Source organism: Manis pentadactyla, chromosome 7, assembly GCF_030020395.1.
Source record: "Manis pentadactyla isolate mManPen7 chromosome 7, mManPen7.hap1, whole genome shotgun sequence".
Taxonomy (NCBI): domain Eukaryota; kingdom Metazoa; phylum Chordata; class Mammalia; order Pholidota; family Manidae; genus Manis; species Manis pentadactyla.
The window spans coordinates 108,279,033-108,296,515 of record NC_080025.1 but is presented as its reverse complement, the minus strand read 5'-3'; the positions used below and the strand labels follow the sequence as shown (position 1 = coordinate 108,296,515).

Here is a 17,483-nt window from a genome sequence, read left to right as displayed (position 1 = left end):
AAAACTAGACTAAGTACTTGTCATACATCATCTAAAATCCTCCCACACAACTGCAAGGTTATTCCATTATCCTAATTGTACAGGTGAGAAATCAAAATTCAAGCAAACTGTGGGTTGTGGAGTTGTTTTCTTGTCAATGTTTTTAAAGTTCCTCTTTAAACATCTCAGAGAATTTTGAACAATGAGATAAATGACAGGGGAATATAGCCTTTTACATGCAGAAAAGTCAGCTTAAAATGGAACACAATATAGTGCCTAAAAATAAACCCAAATGCATTTGAGATTCTTGTTTTTTATTAAAATAGCATTTCAAATCAGTGGTAAAACACTGGCTTATTCAATAAATGGATGGAACCAAAGATTTGCCTTCTGGTAATGAAATTTAAGCAAGATGCTTATCTATGAGATACTTATCTTATAGCAAAATAAACTCCAAATGAATTGGAGGTTGAATCATAAGAATGGAACCGTAAAAGAAGAAAAACCTTAGAAATTTTATTTTTAATTTGTGATACGAAAGTCACAAAGGGAACTATGAATACATCTAAGCAGTTGAAACCTCCCATACACAGACAGTCAGAAGACAAATGGCAAGTTGAGAAAATGTTTTTTAATCTGCTATCCAAAGAATTGTTTTCTCCATGATTCAAAGAGCTCTTATAAAATGAAACAAATGAGCAAAGGCCACAAACAACTGACTTAAAGGAAAAGATCAAGAACCAAAATGTAAGGAGAAATACTGATTCCTTTCTCATAATCAAAAAAGTGAAAATTAAAGGATATTCCTCTGCCTCTTATGTATTTTCACAAATCTCTTTGAAGGTCATTTAGACAAGAAATTATCACAGAAACGGAAAGACTTTAAATAGTAGAGACTACTAAATTAAACTGCTCCCTGAAGACTTGAAGGTTTAAAACTCTAACAAAACTGAGGAAAGGATTAAACACTGTGTGTTTCTTGGATGTACAATCTACTGTTCAGTCATCTCTCAGAGCATTTCAATGGATCTTGACAGAGATTCCAAGTTTAGTTTGGTTTAATCCCATATTTGGAATCTTAAAGAATTTATCTACTTAAACCTGTTTAGAGACTATTTGGGAGTCATTAAACTCATAGAAAGATCTCAAGGATCTTCAAAGGATACAATAAGGCAAATGTTAAGTTATCCCCAACTTCAGACCAATAGGAGAAATAAATGATTCCAAGGAAGAAACTTACATGATATTCAAATTTGAAAATGTTTCTTGCCTACTTTTAAGAAGTTTAAAAAAAATCATAACTATTTCTTTCTTGAGAATACGCTTCCTTCTACCCTTAGCTCAAGAAAAACTAATGACCCTAGTGAATTCAAGCCATTCTAAAAATACTTTGAATTTTAAAGTTTTTGTCACTGGTCTCCCAGCATCCACTCTTGGCCCTCATCTTCACCTAAATAATCACCCTCAGCAGAATGCAGCTCAGAAGTCCTTTCCTCTAAGTTTTTCCTGATGCCCCAAGTTAAGCCAGGTCTTCCAGGATTCCTCTCCTTTCATTGCATTCCATCCTTCCAGAATTTATTACAATTATATTTAAACAATTGCACAATCAACTAAATAATTGTAAAATTATTATTCAATATCTCCTTCTGTTAGAGTGTAAATTCCATGAGCGCAGATAATCTGGCTGTTTTATTCCTCAAAACTCACATGCTGTTCCCTGTGAATATCCCAGAGCCTTTACGTATTAACAGATCAATAAGTACTTGTTGAGTGAACAGTGTAGTATATAGAACAGTGGCTCCTCAAAGAGGTCCACATCCTAATCCCCAGAATCTGTGAATGTTACCTCACATGGCAAAAAGGACTTTGCAGGCTTATTAGGTTAAGGATCTGTAGATGGGAAGTTATCTGGATGAGCCTGATATAGTCACAAGGATTCTTATAAGGAAAAGGCAGGAGGATCAGAGTGTGAGAAGAAAATGTGCCCAGAGATGTAGGGCAATGAGGCCATCAGCCAAGGAGTGCATGCAGCTGCAGGGCAAGGAACAGATTCTGCAGGAGGAAGCCCTACCCACACCTGATTTTAGCCTCCTAGACTCATTTGGGACTTCTGACCTCCGGAACTATGAAAGAATAAACTTGTGTTGTTTTAAGTCTATAAATTTGTAGTAATTTGTCAAAGCAACAATAGGAAGCTAATATAAAATGATTAACTGTGTAACATTGGACAAGACTGATGGGACCTCTACATGTGTGGAATGACACTGGTGGAAGTGATGGTAGTAAAATCAGTGAACAATAATATCCTGCAAAATGTGGAGTAGAAATAGTACCATTTAAAAGGTGTGAGCTTAGGAAAAAGATAGCAATAGTGTGACTAAATATACTGATGATACTAACAGCTCTATAGTGCAGAATTTACCTAGGAAAAGGAAAGAAGAAAATTTAGCTAATGGTAAAATATGTATGAAGAAGAGATATCAGTGACAAAGGGGAATGAATGTAAAGCTAGTGACTTTTTTCTTTTACTTTTACCTTTCTTTTCTTTCTCTCTTCTTTTTTCTTTCTTTTTCTTCCCCCTGAAGAAGGAAGTGACATGGAATAGACTCCATTTTTTCAACATATCTTAATATCTTTAAGTCATAAATGCCCAACAAAGCTGGGAAATGTCAGAACATGAAAATCAAATTAATCTTTGGTAGCTCTTATCCTACATATTGGAAAATAGCGATTGTAGAATACAATGAACTGTAGATATAATAATAGATCACCAATTCCACCCAAAGTCCAGCCACCAATTTATAAAAATTTTTAAGCAAGGGTACTTCCTGCCTTCGACTTCCTACGGAAGAGAAATTGCCTCAGAACTTCTTTCGCCCCTTTCTCTTGGCTCCCCTAGTCAACCTTCTTCTGGAGTTATTTATGCACTTACTGCCTCCAGTGGGCAGTCAAGCCCTTGGAGACAACTTCTTTCAAATTTTGCTCTGTTTTTAAATCAACTTATACCATTAAATTTGGGGGTAAGGAACAACCCATCTTAATAAACTTCTAGAAAAGATTGGGAGTCAGTGATCTTCTCCCTTCCCCCAGACTCCCTTCACATATGCCTGCTCTTCAACAATAAAAAACACATGTCTAAATCATCATTTCTCTTCCCAGGGGCTTTCTCCTTTGTGGGAACCTGTCACTGCTGTCAGAGTGTGCAGTGAACAAAAGACACTTTCTGTAATTTTTAAATCTACTGCTATTATAATTGATAGCAGAGAACATGATCACTAAAATTGTTCACTGTAGAAACTCATGCCTAAAAGTACTATTTTTCCTTACTTCATTCCTAAGTGTCCTGGAATTCAATTCTTTAGCATCACAGAACCTGAGAGGTCCAATTACTGAGAGTGTATTTTCCAATATATCAGTACTAAATGTCAAAGGAAATCATATTGAGTTCTGAAGCATCCCCTGTACACTGTATTGTTTACATGTTTTCCCATCACAGTCAATACAGTGCGGTGTGTTTTTAGCTGAAATATTTGAATGTTTGGGAAGTGCCTTTCTAAATAGTATTCTTTACCACAAGGTGGCTCAAAGTGAAGATGCCAGTGTGTGTTGTGGCTCTCCCAGAGGGGCATTTAATTCACAGACTTCCCAAACTTTTAAAACTTAAAACAACAATGAATTTCTTTTCTAGCACACCTACCTGTGGCTTTGGGCAAGTATTTTTATCCACTCTAAGCCTCAGTTTACCTCATCTATAAAATAAGGATAATAGTAATTATTACTTAACTTTTTCTACATTTATTCTCATTACCATTTACTGTCAGTCTTCTCTCCCAGGATATAAAAGTCTTGCTGAGGATTATGTCTCATTCACTGTTATATACCTAATATATTATTCATGGCACAATACAGACACTCAATAAATATTTGTGGAATAAATAAATAGAATGAATAATTGCACAAAGAAATGACTGAATATTTTTTCTCCTTTCATTATCAGTCATAGACTTGCTGCTATGCTTGTACCTGGCTAACATGAATTTCCACATAGGTGGCTAGGTCCCCAGCACAAAGCCAGTTTTTTCCTTCTTTCCTCTGCCATGTGGTCCTCTGCATTAGATCAGCCACACTCCATGTGAGTGACACTTGCCATTCTCCTAAGCCTTGGGGAAAGCTCTTAAGTCATATTTTCTTGCTTGTGTTAAAGTTTCAGGCTTACTTTATTCTTGGAGAAGGAACTGGAGTCTAGAGACTTGGTTTCCATCAGCTCTGCTTGCAAAGTGGCCATGGTTAAATTATGTAACCACTGAGCATTTGTTTTCTTATCTGTAAAATGGGGAAAATAATACTTTCCTCTCAGGGTAGTTTTCAAGATCATCAAAAAATAGCATACATTTGTGTAAGCTGGTGTTGTAATTACAATGTTTTCAGCTGCATGTTGGTGACATAACAATCCAAAATAAAAACACCAATTGTCGTTAACACTAATGTTATGCTTACTCCATGCAAGGCACTATTCTAACTACTATTCTGTTCAATCCTCACAAAAAAAAATGCTTATTATCATCCCCATTTTGCAGATGAGGAAATTGAGCCACAGAAAGCTTAAGCAAATTGCCCAAGAACCCATGACTAGTAAATGGCAAAGCCAGAATTCAAACCCTCAAACACTCTAGAGTCCAAATTCACTTTAAATAGGAAATAACAATGGGGACCATGGTCTAGTAATCAATACAACATTTAAATAGTTCCCACTGAAGATGGAAGTCCCCCACATTCAAACTGCTAAATTTGACAACTTTCTTCCTTTGCCAGGGCTCCATTGAGCTAATGCTTAGCAGAACAGAAAACCTACCATGGCACCCCTTTGCCCAATACCTGGTGGCAGTAAATGCTTGGCCCCTGCTCTTCCATCATCCAAACTGCTCAGAGCCCAGGGTCAAGAACTGGCATCATTCTGGAGGGCAAGAACACTCAGGAGTCACAAAGCCCCTCCTCTTGCCTGAAGACTTTGGGCTGGTTCTGGCTCAAATGAACACCTAAACCATTCTAGACAAAAGTGTTTCACAAGCCCCCATGGATATATGCTACTGTGTGTTCTGATAATCAAGTAAAGAACTGGCCTCTTCCCTTCTGTAGACTACTAGGGCATGGTGCCACATTGTACTTGAATTTTCCAAGTTCTTGAGTAAAGGCACCCAATCTCCATACCCATGGTTCTTGGGACTATAACCCCACACGCTAAGGGCTTATAGCTCTGTGAGCCTGTGTGATAGCTTCCTCAGCAATCCATTCATGAGAGTGTTAAATAGACTCTGAAGGGGACTTGAGCTGGAATAAGAGACACTATAACCAAAGGGAGAAAGTAATGAGAAGCTGGAAAGATTTGACCATAACAAATTTTAAGATCAACCGAGCACTTCCAAAGCCAAGCACCCCATTGTTGATGGAGAATCAGCTTAGGCCTCAGATGATTGCTCTAGCTGAGTCATAAACATCATTATGGCTCCCAACCAGAAGAGTTTTATATCCAGCCCATGATCTAATCCCAAACTTTCTCTCCAACCTCTGATTACAGTGGCACCCTGGGGTTGCAATTTTTCAGAAGTTGGAAGTGGTCCTCATACTTTGGGAATGATGGCTTAAACACTAGATTACTGATAGTAAAGAGGTTACCAAGGAGAGAAAGCAATTACCTTCATTTGCACATTGCTTACAATTCACCCCCTTTGCTTGTCATTAAGACAAGCAAACAAATTAGCCTTTCCAAAGGTCTTTGAATCCTTACATCCATTTTCTTTAGGGGAAAAAAAATCAGGCCTTTATCTTGATTCACTCTTTTATGTTGGCATTAGTGCACTAGAACTGTACGAGAAAGTGATGCTCTGGTCAAGCCAGGTCCAGATGAACCTGCGCTCAGCCTTCCAGGGAGCACCCAGACGCGGCAGTCACACCCAGCCCTAAGGGGGTCAGAAGGCATTTGGCACAGCCCTGGACAAGTTTTTTTTTTTGCTGGTCTATCTCTCATTAAACATTCATTCCCACCAGAGAACTGAGTTGGATTAAAATCAAATTGGCTTCGTCTAGGAGATCCAATGGCCGCTCCTAGGAAGATGTTGCCAAGGCCCTGTCTCTGTTCCACCTCACTTCTGCTTACTGTACTAATTCGTGGTCTGTCCCCTTGCCAGCCTGGAAACTCTGGGAGGGCAGGGATGCCTGTTCACCACCAGATCTCCAGGGCCCTCACCACTTTCCTGTGCTATGAGTCCATCAAAAGCTCTGGGAAGCAGAGTTGGCAGCAAATACTCCCCACTTCCCACCCCCAGCCCAGGATTACTTTTCCCCCAACCCTCCCACAAATGCACAAATATGGAGTTCCATAACAATAGTTTTTGGCAATAATTAGCTAACTCTATACTTGCGCTGTAAATTCAGAAGGTGATTGACAGATGGGGATGTGTGACCAGGAGAAGGGTTAGTGAAGGGAAGATGGAGTATTACCTTGCATGGCAGTAGTCAGCTGTTCTTCAGCACTGTGGCACATGGCACCTAGCTTGACTATTAATCGCCTCCTGCCATGGGGCTTTCAGACACAAGGAGAAGTTGCTTAGGGAGATGAGCATAGCATAGCAGGCAAGGAGACAGAGGTTCAGAGTGCGTCTCTGCCAGACACTGGTTCTGTGCTCTTCACCAAGTTTGTTAGTTTTTCTGCATCTCAATTGCCTCATCTGTAAAAAGGTCATACCTCTCAGAGCTCTTGTGAAGATTAAATAAGATAATGTTTGCCAAGTACTTAGCATGGCATCTGGCACAGAGTAAATCCCTTAATAAAGATAGTTATTAACATGAAATTGCCTTCTTGTGATTTATTTTATCACAAATTTATGGAGTAATTTCTTCATTGCAAACTTACCCACTTTAAAATCCTATCTTTAGAAAAGACATAGAAAGAAAAGATGAGACACAACTTGTGATGTGGTCTAACTTTGTTTTTATACAAGGCATGGAAATTTACGCTGGAGAAGGCAAGGCAGATTATGAAGAAATCTCCGACTCTGGTAAGCAACAAATGGGTAGAATGCAACGTTTTCCTTGGGGCGTTCACCTCTCTCTGCCCCCTGCTCTCACACTCCAAAGACCAGGTGCTACTTTGGACACAAAACCACAACAGCCGTGGCTGCATCAGGAAGGAGAAGCAGGAATATGAGTTCTTCCTCTTCTTTTTTTCCTCCCTTGTATCCATTGCAGCATTTCTTAACCTCAGCACTACTGAGGAGTGGATAAACCTTTTGGATTTGGGGCTGGATAATTCTGTGTTGTGGGGGCTGTCCTGTGCACTGTGGCATCCTTGTCCTCCATCCACTAGATGCCGGTAGCACCCTCCGCCCCTCCCTGATTGTGACAGCCAAAAACTTCTCCTGATGGGAAATGTCCTCCGGCACTCACAGCTGAGAGCTGCTGCTCACCAGTAGGCTATTTTGGAGGAGATTGTATCTTCCTGCTGCTCCAATTTCCAAATATGAGAACTTAGCTGGGCCTCAGTTTTCCTGACAGTAAGATAGAGACAGTAATAGTTGCATTCTCCAAGCGTGGATATCAGGACCCACAGAGTTGATGTGTGTGGAGTGCCTGGAAGCACTCAAAAAATGCTAGCTAAAATCATCACCATTATTATTCCTCTCCCCTAAGGCGTCCTCTTTGAAATACTAATTTTATTCAACAAAGAGAAAGTTTAGATTAAAGCAGTTACCACAGAGTCAAGTATTTGACTTAAGCCCTGGTTGTAAATCAGCCCCAATTGAAAAGGAAGCAGAAGAGTAAACCTTTAAAGAATGGCATGTCCCATGAAGCTAAAGACCCAGGGAGTAAGGAAGCATTCTGGGTCTTTCAGAGATGAGTGCATGGCCCTTGTCCGTCCATGGCTTCTCTCTGCTGACCCAGCTCATCATTCACCCTGATGCAATACATTTGAGGTAGTATTAATTTGGTAAGATGGAAATAAAGGGAAAGAAAATCCCTCATGGCTCAGCTTGCCAGATTTAGCCACTAAAAATAGACGATGCCCAATTAAATTTGGGTCTCAGATAAACAATGAATAATTTTTTTAGTATAACTATGTCCAGTGTATATTTTATCTGGCAACCCTACTTGTGGGGGGCATATGGGTTTTGATGTGCAAGGTTGATACATGGTGAATGGCAATATGCAGGCATTTCTATACAATTGATTAATCAATCACATTGTCTGCATCACCAATCATTATTTAATTCAGTGAGTAATTAAAGGCCAACAACAGCCATTTTAGCTAACCTGCCTAAGTCATTGAACAAGGAAAGGAATCACCACATAAAACCCTTGACCACCTTCAGAACTGTAAACAGAACTGGAGAATAATACAATTCCTTTATTCTTCTCAACATGCATCTAAAAATTTATTCTCAGGGTATTGTTTACTTCACTTGCACAAACTGCCTTGGCATTAACTCAAAGGCTAATTAGGATTTTACAATTTTTCATTTCTGTCACCAGAATTGCAAGAATAATTCATGAGGCAGGATTCCAGTAATTCCTTGCAGGATGCCAAAAAAAAAGAATTCTACTGAACAATTCAACAATATAAAACGCCTTGAAATCCTCTTCCAATTTATTTACTCTCCAGATTAAAGCTATCAAGGAAAAAAAAAGTCATAAAATGCAAATAAGTATCTCTGAAAAACTGCTTGGAGGATATTGCTGTAGTTAATTCCATTGTGATGGTTGTTATTACTGCAGAGCTAGCCAGGATGCAGAAAGCAACACACAGTAGGCCGCATATCACTTCAGCACAGCCTGTCAGACTGTGCAGACAGAACCAAGGCTGGAGAAGTAGAGAATTGTTGAAGGGAATCAAATGTTCCAGGGAAGAGCTGCATCTTGATGAGGTCCTAAGAGACTCCTCGGGGGGACTTTACATAGCCTTGACAGCATACTGAGAATCTAAGGGCATAGAGTACCTGAGTTATGAAATCTATTTACTTAATTCTCATGAAAACTCCTACAAAGTAGATAGCATACTTTTGTTAACAACCCTATTTAACAGATGAGAAGGCTAAGGATCAGATACATAAGTAATTCACTCATTCCACATGGCTAGGAAGTGAGAAAGCCATCATTTTAATCCAGATCTAGCTACTTTAAAGTTCCTACCCTTTGCACTATGCTAATAGCTCTCAGTGAGACCTCCTTAGTACTAAAATTCAGGAAACACCATGGAGATCAAGTCAAATTCATGCCATTCACCACAATTTGAATATGTGGATGTTAGAATTGTACTATGCACGACCTGTGCAGCTGTACATGACAACCCTGGTCACCGACCTATCTACTCAATAGAATCATCTGGAAAACCTTTAAAAACTTCTGCTGTCCAAGTTCTGACCCAGTCCAATTAAATCCAGGTCCAATAATACACAAGAGTCGAAAAGTGCTTCACCATACAGTTTTAATTTCAAGTTGGTTGTATATGAAAGAGTGATTACTTTCCCCCTTTGACCTTCTGTTTACCCTTTTCACCACATTTTCCTTTTTCAACCCCTATGTGTTGTTCTGTATTTAGTTAACATCCCAGGGTGTGGGAAAGCTCAGGATGCAAGCAGACACTAGTTAAATATATGGCAAAATGAAGACACTGCATGACTCCTGTGCTCAGGGACAGCCCAGACTTTAAACTTTCACTTTAGTTGGGATTACATGCAGCCAGATACAATATTTTAAATCCATTGCTGAGTTAATAACAGCCCACATTTTGCCTCTGTCTAGTAAAGTTCAAACTGAAAAGAAGGGGCTGGCAAACATGCCAGCCAGTGAGGACTTCTACAATGTTGCTCTTTTTCACTTCTCTTTGCCAGTAAATTACAGGAAAAGTTAGTCTTTCCCACACTATGTGATGAAAGGACTGGATAATCAAGACCCAATTTCTGCACAATGACTGTCAAAGACAGCTGCAGCCTTCAGGCTCAACTTTAACAGTAAACAACTGTGCAGTTACACCATTTTATTATATTGTACCTCTTGTGTAGTAATTATAAGGCTGCCCATATAAATTTTTTGACATATTGGTTATCATCATTGGTTATACATCATCACCAGGTTAAGCAGGACAAGGCCTTCAGACCAAAGTAAGTATTAAAAGAAGTATTGCAAACATAGACTTTGATATTTGCAACCTGACTTTGAACATTGGGTCTCCTAATGTGCCCGTAATTCCAAATCACCACCAATGCTGTGGTATAATTTTATGCTGGTGATTGTTTTACAGTGTGTCTAAATGCTTATTTTAGTTGCCCCGTCTCTGGTGTCCACCTTCCTAACACCCATCCTTTCCACCATGATCTCCACCTCCCACCTTAAAGCAGTGGTTCCCATCCAATGGAAATTTGGTCTCCCCACCCCTTCCCCTGGACCTCTAGCAATGTCTGGAGCCATCTGAGGGCTGCTGGCACCTGGTGGCTAGACACCGGATATGCTGCTAAGCAACCTACCATGTACAGGACAGCCCCACAACAAAGAATTTTTCGGCTCCAAACGCCATCGTGCTGAGATTAGAAATCCTGAGAGCAGGCTCAAGGTCTTTATCTGACAACAGGTCTCTCTACCCCATCTTGCCTCCTCCAGGCCATCCTCTCAGCTTCGGAAATATCTTTCTGGAATACAAACATGATCCCTCTGCTTAACTCCTCTGAGGATTCCCCACTGCCCTCACGACACGGCGCCCTGCAGCATCCTAGGCTTGTCGTACTGTCTCCTCCTCCCACGGTCCACTCGTTCCTGTGGGTGCCTGTGCTCCAGCCAGCTGAAACACTTGGTGGTCCCCCAAAATGGCAGACCTCACATAGCACTGTGGGGTGCTCCTTCTGCCCCCACCAGCGCTTCTCCAGTTTCGGCGTGTGCTGCAGCAACCTGGGACCTTGTTCAAATGTAGATTCTGATTCAGCAGGCCTGCCACAGGGCCTGAGACTGCATTTCTAAAACTCCCAGGTGGCATCAATGCACCCAGTTCTGATCACATTTTCATCACCTGGGACCTAGAGCAGTGGTTCTCAAACTTCAGGAAGCATTGGGATGACCTGGAGGCTATGAAAACACAGATTATGGGGACCCACCCCAGGCTTTCTGATGCAGTGGATCGGGGTGGGGCAGACAGACTGCACCTGTAGTAAGTCTGCTGACTGTGCTTGGAGTCACAAAGCCCTAGAGCACCCTTCTCTTCTTTCCCACTGGCTTCCTCCCTACCGAACTTGGGGGAATCTCCCACTTCCTCCTCTGGGTTCCTAAAGAGCCGTGTAAATGTCTGGACCCTGCAGACTTCAAAAAGCACACTAAGAGCTGATATCCTGCCCCAGTGTCCACAAGACCATAAGCTCTGTGGGGGCAAGGACAGCCACTTCTGTCTCCATCTCGCATACAGGCGGGGGCGCTAGTCAGGACTGTGCCTCTAATCCTACCTAGGAAGTTGGGGAAACACCATAATGGTCCTTATAGCCTGAAAAGCTTGCCTGGTCTCCTCTGCCAGAGTCAAAACATCGCCAACGCTGTTAACACAACCCATAGCCATCTGAACAACACTTGGGGTTGGCAGGAATTAACTATCTCCCTTCATTGATAAATGCCGGCTCCTAATTTTTTCTTCCCTGTTATCTTTTTCTTTCATCTGAGGAAAGCATCATGGAAAGCACGATCTTTGTAAAAGCACTGTTTAATAAAAAGCCAGGGCTTTCAGTTTATCACACAGCTAGCACCTCATGGAAACCGCCGTCTGAAATCCCTTTGCCATCGAAGCTGGAGGAGCTTCGTCTGCAGGCCTCTCCTGGGCCCTCCCATCCCCCGGGAATGGGGATTTCCTCCCTTCCTCCCAAGCCCTGGCCTTGTCTCCTCTGTTAGTATTTACTGTACCTCATAATAGGATGGAATTATTTCATTTGTAAATGTTCTTTACTTCCAAATTCTTTTTCAAAACCCTTGAGTACAGGAGGGAGAAGAATGTGCATGGAGTAGAACGGAGGTGGCCAGATCCTTTGGGGGTGAGTGAAGAGGCAAAGGCAGGGAGAGCTGGCTGGGCGAGGGGGAAGGGGCAGCCTTCAGGCTGGGGGGCCAACGTGAACAAAGGCATCGAGGTGGGGTGAATACACAGAGTGGGGGCAGGAACACGAGGTAAATTTAGTTAAGTAATATGGCCCAGGTGTTGGAAGAAGGAAGGTCCAGAAATCCAGGCTATGGAGTGAACAGGAGAAGAAGGGCGTTTAAAAGTTGGGAAACCATTCCTTGAACTAAACACTCTTTTTGTTTTTGTTTTTTTCTTTCCAGAAATATTCCAGGAGTGGCTCTGATATCTGTTCTCTACCATTTTTGGCCAAGATCTGTCAGCAGATTAAGTCGTATGTACCCAGTGTCTCCCTTCCTGAGCCCTGGCATGGGAGACAGGCTTGAGTTGTCCCTCTCTTCTAATGACTAAAATGATTTTCAAATTTAAAAGGCATCTTCCTGAAGATGAAAGTGTTTCTTGCCCATGACTTGTACAGAAGCTAGAAGATAAATTCGCTCTAAACAAAACCCTATTGGAAACACACTGGATATCAGTATCTTTGAATCTCAGAGCCTGACTTAAACCTGGCTGTGGCAAACGCCTGCTGATGAGACCTCTGAGTAGCTGGTACACATTTGCATCACATTTGGAGAATCTTTATTGCAAGGCACCCATGAGGCTGGAAAGGGACTGTTTATACACAGAGCCCAATCTATTACCTAAAAATTCTGGCTCCAATATGTATGAACAGAGATCCACACACAGAGGCGCTGTCCAGGATGCCCAAGCCCTCCTTCTCAGTTTAAAATCCTATACTCCAGCTCCGCTTTGAGGTTATGCTGATTGTTGTAGTAACCACTGTCCAAAACATTAAAAGACAGAGTAATGTCCTGAGAGGGGTACTGGACTAAGAGGCAAAATGACATAGGTTCTACCTTCCACTCGGCTACTTCCTGTGTGACTGCTGCAGCCAGGTCACACAGGGTCACTGACCGAGGTGCCAAATGGTGACCTTTCTGCATTTAGTTCTCACAACAAGACCATGGGGTAGGGCTCATTTCACAGAGAAGGAATTGAGTCTGAAAGAAAAACCTTCTCGCAGCTGCCAAGGACCCGGGATACGCCCCCAGGTGTATTGGACACCCCCCCCCCCCCATATTCTTACCTCCGCTGTAATGCTGCCTCTCAAGCCAACTTTGAGAATTGAGCCACTTAATGTCTCTGAGCCGCAGTGTCCACATACCTAAACTTAAAGTGTGGAATGAATGATGGCCACACTTCAGAATCATTTGGGAATGAGACACTCGTTCAGCCACCCCATCTACCCAGGCCCCTGTTGCTTTTCTTCTTGTCTCCTGCAGGCAGGTCCTATGACTTGTGTCCATTCTGGTCTGGCCTAGCTCTCCTTATGAGAACACCCAGAGGTAAGAGTCAGGCTGCACCTCTGGTCTAAGAGCTATATTGGTTTTGTAGGGCTGCCATAATGCAGTACCACAAACTGGGGATCTTAGAACAACAGAAACATATTCTTTCCCAGTTCTGGAGGCTGGAAGTCTGACAGCAGACTTTCAGACGAGGTGTTGGCAGGTCCCTCTGAGGTTCCCCCTGAGACTCTGGGCCAAATCCTCCTTGCCTGCAGCTCCTGGCAGTGGCCATCGATCCCCGGCGCTCCTTGGCTTGCAGCGGCCGCTCTCCATCTTCACACAGGGCCGTGTTCTGCCTTTTCCTTATACAGGAACACCAGTCATATTGGACTAGGGCCCACTCTAACAACCTCATCTTAACTTGACAAAGTCTGCAAAGACCCTATTTCCAAATGAGGTCACATTCACAGGGACGGGGATTAGAACTTCAACATATCTTCTTGGTGAACACAATTCAGCCCATTAACAGAGCCACTTTTCCTACATTCCTCCCCCCTTCATCTCATGAGCTTCTTGGAAGCCAACTCCATGGAATATCTCCCATCTGCTATGGAAGTATCTTGGGAAAGGAGGAGGCTATCTTCTGACCTATATTCAAGGCCTCCTAGGGATCCAAGAGTTTGAAAACTTTCCCTGGCTCATCTGCCCACATAAGCTCCTGCAAGCCAGCTGTGCAAAATACTGGGATGGGCCCCAGAAATAGTATCAGCATCCCTTTTTGAAAGGGGTGGATGCAGAGAACATCAAGACATGGGGAGTGAAGGGGAAATATCAGACATAAAAGAACAGGCTAGAAGGCTGAGATGTAGCCAGTGTCCCAGGTCCCCAGTCTAGCTCTTGTTGAACCGAGACACCTTCCTTTCTGAAAGCATCATTGCATTTTCTATGTCAAACGTGGGCCAACAAGACCTAAAGTGACAACCCTTCAATTGAAGTGCCTTAGAAAAATATAAGAGCATCAGTGGCCAGGGATTTTCCTGGCCCAGTTAAAAAGGGAAATTCTTTATGAAAAAGCAAAAGCAGTATGTTTTTCTTCTTTCTAAAATTCATTGTGTTTTGAGTATAATTTGCACCAGGTCATAATTTATTCAGCACTTTATGGTTTACAAAGCACATTTAAATGCAGCCTCATTTATTCTTCAACAGGACCTGTGGCACAGTAATAATAATAATAACTGAAAGTTACCTGGTGTTCTCTGTGCCCTAGAATGCTTGTAAATGCAGCCCTACAAGGCAGACACCCTACTGTCCCCTTTCTAAACCAGGAAAGCTATTCACCCAAGTTCTCAGAGCTAGTAATGGATTAATCTGACCTTTGAACCTAGCAGCTTGGTTCCAAAAGCCAGGCTCAAAGCCACTACATTGTCTGTCCCTTGCCTGTCTAGCCCCACTTTTAGATGAGCAAATAGGCTCTAGCACGTTAAACACCTTCCTCACTAGCATGGCCAGCAAGTGGCAGGCTCTCATGTCTTCTTGCATAATCTTCCCACAAAATCCCCCTCCAATATACCTGGGGGCATATCCCAGGTCCTTGCCTTTCCTGCTCAGTGTCCCTCCATTCTGTCTGGTCCATGCCTTCAAAATACACTGGAGATGTCCCCACCGAGGGAAGTTTTCCAGATCCCTGCCCCACTTCAGTCCTCCACCAGCCCTCCACAGTACAGGAGCCCACTGGTGCCTGCTCCTGCACCCCATTCTTCCACTGCAGCTACCCTGCAATCTCCCATGAAGACAGACAGCTCTTGCAGAGTGCAAACATCATCTCTTAGTAAACTTTAATCCTTGTAGATACCTTCTAGAGAGCTTAGCATTAATGGGCACCCAGTGAAGAAAAGAGGGACTAAGTAAAGACAAAGTCCTACTTTATCAGAAAAAAAATGTGTAGGACACCAACTACCACCAAGGGGCAATCAAGTTTTTTGCTTTAGTTGTTTTGCTTTGTTTTGATTAGAATTCACAGTCCTACACACTGTCTATATTTTATTGTAACAATGGTAAGTCAGGAGGGTCCCCTTTTAATAACCTATTCTATTTAGTTTCCTTATGCATAAGCCCACATATATAGTATTTCACATAAATGCATACAGTCATATTCCATGTGGTGTTTTTAATTCACCATTCTTCCCTTTTCCTTTTTTCACTTGTTCCTTCTACAACATGCCCTGTTCTCTCCACCCACATCAGCACCCCCTGAGCCGTGCTAGCTCATCAGGGTGTAACCTTCCACGGTTTTCTCTGTCCTCATTTCATCTTAAAAAGGTGCATGTAACACAAATACAGGCATATGAAACAGACCCACTCCTGGCCTGGGAATGCAGCCTGGGACTCAAATGTGGGGCAGGTACACATGGAAACTTGATTCTCCCAAGTTTTCTTCTGTCGTAATGCCCCAGTTTTGTGAAATAATTTTAGGTGTTTAAATACAAATAGCTCACTATTATGTAAGGAGTAACAATCAGCTGCAATACAATTGCTCACTGGATCAACCCTGCTAGCCTGACAAGGGGCAGTTCTAGAGCAATAACACCAAGCAGCCAGCATGATGACTGGACAGAACATTGAGTAGCTGGAGCCCTCAAGTACTGAGAAGGGCCCAGGGATTAGACTCCAGCTGTCTCCAAAACTAAAGTGTCATAAGAGCAAATACCTGACTCCTGTTTGTGCAATCCAAGAAACCATCCTTGCAATACCTGTTTCCACCGCACATACCGACAGAAAGAGCTATTGTTTTGTAAGCATTTACTGCCTGCTTGGCACAGACTGTCCCACTTCACATGTGGCAACTCATTTAATCTCCACAATAACCCTTGGAAGCAGGTAGTGATATTGGCCCCACTTTACAAATGAAGAAACAGAGGTACAAAATATTAAATAATTTGCATATTTGGTCACATAACAAGTAGACAGCAGACCTAGAGACAGATTCAAACCTAGAGAGTCAGACTTCAGAACCCAGAGCTATGTCAGAAGGCTTCCCATGGCTTTTCCTTCCTTCCAGAATACCCTTCACCCACTTACCTGCCTCAAGAATGCTTTCTCATTCTTTAGATTTTACCCTAAGAGCACATCCTTTCCTGTACAGAGTTAGAAATGTCTTCCTTTTTGGTGCACAACCATTTTGGACTGTGTTCTCCATGTCTACCAATGCATCATTTTCTCCACTCATCAGTCAGCTTCTCTATCCTAGGAAATGCATCTTATATTCATCCCTAATATATGATATGGTGTCTGGCACATGGCAGGGACTCCAAAAATGCCAGTAGGAGGGAGGGAGAGAGGGAGGGAGGGAGGAAGATTTTACCATACAACCAGATAACTAAAAGGATACACAGGTATCAAATTTGGATACAATTATGCAAAAGTAATGTTAGTAAAAGTAAACAATATGTTACCCAAAACTTTGGAGCCAGATGTGATTTGGAATTCATAATTTTCCAGACTTAAGAAAGTAACATATGGTACAGATAACATAGCTCAGCACCTCTTGATCAAACATATTTATATTTCAGCAGTAAAAGGTATGAATTTCACACTAAGTAGAAGAAAGCTTATGAATTGCCTTATATCAGTTTAGGTCAAGTTTTGCCACCAAATGAATTTGCTGCCAGGTTGAAAAAAATCTCTTGGTTTTCTGAGCTGTTTGGCTTTGGGGGCTGTAAATAAGGGATTATGGAGTCTATGTAAATTGTAGTTTATATTGCTTTGGATGACCAATCTATTCATGTCTAAAATATATGGCTTTGGTTAGTCACTTTGAGCCTTTAAAATAAGCAGATGGAGGTTAATTTAATGAACTAGTTTTCTAATTCTAGAGACAACTCCTTGTTCTTTCCTTCAAGGATAAACTCTCATGCCCAAAATAGCAAAGGTAGGAGGGGATAGCTTTGCCATACAAAAATAATACCTTTTGACCAGCACCTTTTCTCAGACAGAGAATATGACTGTTTGGTTCTGTACTTTGTGTGTGTGTGTGTGTGTGTCTGCTTGTGTTTCTTCTTTTTCTCAACTAGAATAATAAACAA

At 41.9% G+C, this 17,483-nt stretch overlaps 1 protein-coding gene across 1 annotated transcript in view; it reads left to right on the top strand.

The window, feature by feature from the left end:
* The window catches only part of AOAH (acyloxyacyl hydrolase), a 185,005-nt gene that overhangs the window by 55,834 nt on the left and 111,688 nt on the right, over window positions 1-17,483 (top strand). The window contains exons 5-6 of the mRNA XM_036897455.2: window positions 6,978-7,034; window positions 12,319-12,389. Coding sequence (XP_036753350.2) covers window positions 6,978-7,034; window positions 12,319-12,389 — 128 coding nt within the window. The remainder of the gene's footprint in view (window positions 1-6,977; window positions 7,035-12,318; window positions 12,390-17,483) is intronic.